Source organism: Cygnus atratus, chromosome 2, assembly GCF_013377495.2.
Source record: "Cygnus atratus isolate AKBS03 ecotype Queensland, Australia chromosome 2, CAtr_DNAZoo_HiC_assembly, whole genome shotgun sequence".
Taxonomy (NCBI): domain Eukaryota; kingdom Metazoa; phylum Chordata; class Aves; order Anseriformes; family Anatidae; genus Cygnus; species Cygnus atratus.
Window position 1 is genome coordinate 37,381,129 of NC_066363.1, and position 6,000 is coordinate 37,387,128.

Consider the following 6,000-nt stretch of genomic DNA (forward strand, 5'->3'; position numbering starts at 1 on the left):
GGAGACGAGGCTCCAGGGCCAGAGAAACCCTGCAGGGGGCTGCAAGAGCCCCACGGGGCAGGGCAGGGCAGGGGGCTCTCGGGCACCGCCAAGCAGCGGCCCCCGGGGAGGGCAGCACCAGGGGGCCACCGGGGGAGCCGATGCCCACCGGTGCAGCACCAGGTCCCGTCCCCCCCCCCCCCCCCCCCCCCCGGCGGCTGCGTCCCCGGTTCACAGCCGGTTTCCCTCCAGTGGTTTTTTTTACGGATTTATTTTTTCAGGGGGGTGGGGACGGGCCGGCAGGGAAGCGGGGCTGCGGGGGGCGCCCTGCCCGCTTTGTGCCCGGCCACGAGGGGTACCGGGGGGGGGTACCGGCGGGGGTACCGGGCGGGGGGGAGGGGAGGGGGGGGGGCTGCCCGGCCCCGTCCGTGACCCGGCGGCGAACAAAGCCGGGTGTGTACCGGGGAGCGGCAGCACATGGCGGCGGCAGCAGCCATGCTGCCTCCCGCCTGTCACGCACACCGGGAGGGGAACCGGGAGGGGAGGCAGCGGGCACCCACCTGCTCGCGGAGCTTGAGGAACACCATGGCGATGGCGACCCCGCCGCCGCACCGACCGCCGCCGCCCGCAGCCGCCTCGGCTCCGCGCCCCGCCCCGCCCCGCGCGGCCCCGCCCCCTCCTCGCCCGCCCGCCCGCCGCTGCCGCCGCCGGGCTCCCGCCAGCAGCGGGGAGGGAGGGGGGAAGGAGGCCCCGCCCCCCAACTCGCGGCTCCTCTCGCCCGCCGGCTTCAAAGGAGCCCGCCCCCGGCCCGGCCGGCGCCACCAAGGGTGGAGCTGATTGGGCAGTAAGAGGCGGGGAGGAGTAAGGTTGGCGGTGATTGGAGGGGAGGGAGAGGCGGGAGGGAGGGTGGTGAGGGGAGGGTGGGCTGGGGGCGTGAGGGGCGCAGCCCCGCGCCCACCATTTTGGGGAAAGGCTGGGGCGGGGCGGGGCCGGGGTCTCCGGGTCCTGGGGCCGCGTTACGAGCCGCGGTCACCCAGACCCGAAGGGAGGTGCGGGGGGGGGGTGTGGGGCTGCACTGTGTGCCCCTCACGTACCCATAAAGGTGCTGGCGGCAGGCCCAGTACCTGTGGGCAGGGAGGGAAGGAAGCAACAGCGAAACTGTCAGAGTCTGTCACAGAGGCATTAGGGTTGGAGAGGACCTCCAAGATCATCTGGTCCAACCATCCCCCTACCACCACTGTCACCCACTAAACCATGTCCCTAAGCACCACATCCAACCTTTCCTTGAACACCCCCAGGGACGGTGACTCCACCACCTCTCTGGGCAACCCATCCCAATGCCTGACTGCTCTTTCTGAGGAGAAATGTCTCCTCATTTCCAACCTGAACCTCCCCTGGCACAACTTGAGGCCGTTCCTGGGCAGCTCAGTGAGAGGCGCTGCCAAATGACCAAAATGATGAGCTGCAGTGGCTACTTACAAATGGGAAAATATAAAAGAAAACCAATTCTGAAGTTTTGTTCCATTATATTTTATCTGTATATATTTGCAGAGGACCAGTGAAGATGTCACGTGCTTAATTCTTGTATTTTACTTTGAGAAGTAATTTACAGGCTTGCAGGTAGACCTCTGCACATCAAACACAAAGGACATTGTCATAGACAGGACTTTGTAAAACCTCTTGTGAAAAGAATGAAAAGCAGCACAAGGGGCACTGAAGGGAGAAGTGCTGATCTTCCAGAAAATAACACTGCAGCCAGCCAGCCCTGCCTGATAACTTGTGGTTTGGAAGGGTTGGTTTCTCCTGAAATGTGATTCTTCCTCTCCTTCCTCGCCCCCAAAGAAAAACAGACTGAAGAGACAGGGGTTTTTTGGAATTGCACATTGCTAAAGACAACACTGATGGGAATATTTGTGGTTTCTTGACTTTCCTGTAGCTTCAGAATTATAGAACCACAACTTCTGAGCATTCCACGTGTAGTGAAATCTACTTGAAGACTTTAGTATTACCTTAAGAAGAAAGAAAGAAAGTTTAATAAAGCAGCCATGTGTATTCTGTGTGAACACTTGTGTGTGTATTTTTGCCCTCACCCATGCTCTTGCTGTTGATTCCAGTAGGAGTCTGGAACGTGAACATATTCTCTTGATGACTGGGAACATTGGAAGAACAGAAGGGTTTTCTGTAGGTGCTAGCAAAGACAGATCTTCCTTTATCTTTGAGTACGAGTAGCCTGATGGGGTGTGCTTGTTTATGCCATTTGATTTTAACCGGTTAAGACTGCAGTCCTATTTCACCAGACAAAGGAAAAAACAAACAAACAAACAAAAAAAAACAACCAAACAAAAAAAAATTGTCACACTTTCTAAATCGAATTTGTTGACGTCTAGATATGTCTAGAAATGCTGATTAGCATAAGTAAATGTTTTAGTTGATTCTAAATAGCCCTCTATTTTAGTACTTGGGCAATTTTTTGATTGTTTTTGAATAAAAGTGTACTGTGTACAACTATGAAACACGTAGATTTTGACACTATGTAAAATGGTTGGGATGACAACATGGTAAAGACACTGGTGGCTGTGGAAATTAGAGATAATTTTATCAGTACAGTCAATGAAGGAGAAAATGACATCAGAAAACATTGCCTTTGCCTGTCCCCACGTTTGACTGTGCTGCTTTTCAAAGAGAAAAGAATGTCTGGGAGCTGATAAAGTTCCACTTCCTCCTGTGAAGCTTATCAGTCTATGGACTTGTTCAGGAAAAAAAAAAAAACTACTTTCAGTTCACCTGTTAATTTCTACACATAGGCAAGTCATCGTGCATAAAAATGTGGCGCTTGTGATCGCCAGGACCTCCTGCAGCTTAGAGCCAAGGCACTGTTTCAGCAGCGGGAGGTGCACCTTTATGTTGCCTAGGCTATAGCTGGGGAGCTGGCCTGCTGGTTTTATCATATGTACTTAAACATGTCAGGAGCAAACTGAACTCTGACCCCAGATCATTGCTGCTTTCTGTGAGTAATAAGGTAGTACAGTATGAAAAAAATTAGGTGGTAAAACATGGAAGTTGCAATACAGATCCTGGAGATACTTGCCTGTTTCAGGTCAAGCACGGTGGCAATTGAGGTCGCTTATATACATAAAGGTGAATCACACAAAAGTGGAGGTTTTCCGAGTGTGATTTTCCTGATATCAGTCAGTTGCATGTGAATACTTTTTTTTTCACAGGTCACAACATGAATTATTGTCCTATTCTTATTCTGTGTAAAACAGTCCAAAGTGTTGTTACAGCTTGAACAAAAATGCATAATGTGATGCTATCACTAGCAATATTATCTGATCTGCTAGTGTGCCACAAAATACGGTATTTCACTTAAGAGCGATAGAAATAATATAAATAAAAACTAAGAAGTTAAATGCAACGCTGCTGTAAGGAATTGAGCACTTCTTGTTCATTTATTTCAGGGTAACTTCACCTACATTATGTGTAAATGCCCTGGTTTCACATGTCACAGGGTAGGTAACTGCACAGGTGTCCCCTAGGAACATGAGCGGAGTGTTTCACAGAAGTCTGTTAGTATTGACATACAGACATGCTGAAAGCCATGACATTTCTGACAGTGTTCAGAATCCAAATCCACAGAAGTTGGAAATTCCTGCAACACCTTTTAAATCAGAAGGTTTGTAAATTATTAGCAATGCAGCACTCCTGAGGGCACACTTTCAGCAGAGTGCAATAGGCTTCAACTGCACGGCTCCCATTAATGTTAATGTTAAATCTCCATGCTGTAACTTATCCCACGGTGTGTAACACTACCCAGTGTTTTAAAGATAGGACCATATGTGCTGCACTGAAATACATAATGGGACTGAATTGAAGAGACCTCATACAGGAGACGTTTTGTAACTCATCCGACACTCATTCATGATTTATTTAGTTTGTCAACAGCACCTGTATACATAGCTCTTTTTAACCAAGGGTTTCAGCCCCAGCGAAGTTGGTATTTATTATTTTTTCATTCTTCTGCATGGGTAAACAGGCACAGAGGTCAACAAACTTATACAAGGTCATGGAGTGAGTGAGTCAGTGCCATGGCTAGGAATAGAAGCCAGGAGTCCTGATTGTCACTACTCTCCTCCAACTGCTGTCCCATGTTCCTAAATCACAGCAGGGCTGATTTTATTTTTTGCACATAATACAATGTGTCTGAAATCAAAACAATTTCATAACTTCCTATGCAGGGATGCATTATCTTTATGAATCCGCATTACTAGGGCGCTAGTCGTCTGATGGAAACCAAACTCGTTTTATAACAATATACAAAGAACACCATCATGAGGGGTTTTACACATGCTCTTACACATTTTGTCCATCAAAATCTAAACCAGTCAAGGGTTTGTAATTCTGTTCCCAGAGATTACGTTTTGAAGCACTGGCTGTTCATAGCCACAGATTGTAATGGAAAGATATTGAATATCATAACGGCACCATCAATCAAATATCATTGATTGGCATTGCTAAAGCTCCATTATGCTTATGGATGCTCATTCGACCAATTTCACCTCAAGTGGGTACAGGGACAGGAAGAGAGGGAACTGGGGTGCCTCTCTTACTCAGAGAATGTGTTTAATATCCAGAGGAGGGCAGGGCAGACACGAGTGTCCTTGGCACGATCAGCAAACGGCAGCTGTAAGCTCCTATCAGGCACCTGTTCTAAGGAAAATTCAAATAAAAATGAGAGAAAACAGAACATAAAGAATATATAGAGAGAAACTACAGTGGCAAGAAATTGTATCATCACCTGCATGTTTTATGGGAAAAACGTGGGCTGTTTGAAGGACAGGCTTGGTGTGCCCATATTCTGTCAAGTTACTCTTACTAGTAAAGAACAGGCTCAACAAAGGGATACAGCTGGCTTTTACAGGGGTAGCTATTTGGCTTGAACTTGCATACTACAAATCTTGTTTACTTTACATTTCTTCTTGTTTAAATAGCAGGCAACTTTTTCCCCCCCCCCCCCCCATAAAATTAAGTTTATCTTCTTCAACAGGATAAAGGGACTTTAAAGGCCAATAGAAGGGTGTAAAGGACCCTAGGCCTGGGTCTAACTTTTACACAGAGGTGGATTTTATCCCAGATCTCCTTAAGATTTCTTTGTATAGAAAGTCTCAAAACTGTCCAGACATTAATGAAAAGACTTTGTACCCCATTAGGAATGTGATTAGAAAAGTCTAATTCTGATTAGTTGTGAAGCCAGAATGAATCAAATAACAAGTAAAGAAATGAATTGTACCTTTAAACTTAATTGAGACATGGAGATTTAAAAAAAAAAATCAGTAACATATTTCCTAGTACTTGTCATGTTCTGAGATGACTCCTTCAAACACTCTGAATATCAGCACTCTGTACACTCTCATATCGACTTAGCTTGAATTAGTGCTAGGAGGAGAGGAGAGGAGAGGAGAGGAGAGGAGAGGAGAGGAGAGGAGAGGAGAGGAGAGGAGAGGAGAGGGATAAAATATTAAAGACAGACAAAATACATTTTTTAAATATTTAAATAAATAACTCGAAATGTCTTTTTGCCATGTCAGTGTACCTCAGAATGGCCAGTAATGGCAAACTGGAAATTCCAGTGGGCTGTGATCTTGCAAATTATTTTTTCAGGCTTGGCCAGTTCTTTGAGGAGTAACACCCAAAGTGAGGCACCCAGTGGAATGAGTTTTGGACAGTCATCCTGGCTAGCCAAAAGCTTGTGCACCATAGAAATCTTGATGGGAAGCTGCAAGTGCTCTGCTGCACAGGGATATTTTGTCAAAGATGCACTTTACCAGTGCTCTAGTAAAGTACTAAAAGGAACTCTCTTGGAAGTACTGATTTTCATGTAAGAAGCAAAATAGAGGTTCTGACTTCCGAACAAGAAATTCCTGAACATCTGAACCCCTTGTTTTGATGATGGCTGATGTAATGCTAATATCCCAGCCAGGTGCTAATTTAGAGAAGAAAATTTCTGCACACATAAATTTCATC

The 6,000-nt window shown here is 47.1% G+C and overlaps 1 protein-coding gene across 1 annotated transcript in view; it reads right to left on the reverse strand.

Annotated features, from left to right (window-relative positions):
• The window catches only part of ANKRD28 (ankyrin repeat domain 28), a 118,932-nt gene extending 118,299 nt beyond the window's left edge, over window positions 1-633 (reverse strand). The window contains exon 1 of the mRNA XM_050709283.1: window positions 540-633. Within this exon, the coding sequence (XP_050565240.1) occupies window positions 540-566 (27 nt within the window). The 5' untranslated portion in view covers window positions 567-633. The remainder of the gene's footprint in view (window positions 1-539) is intronic.
• Between the last annotated feature and the right edge of the window lie 5,367 nt (window positions 634-6,000).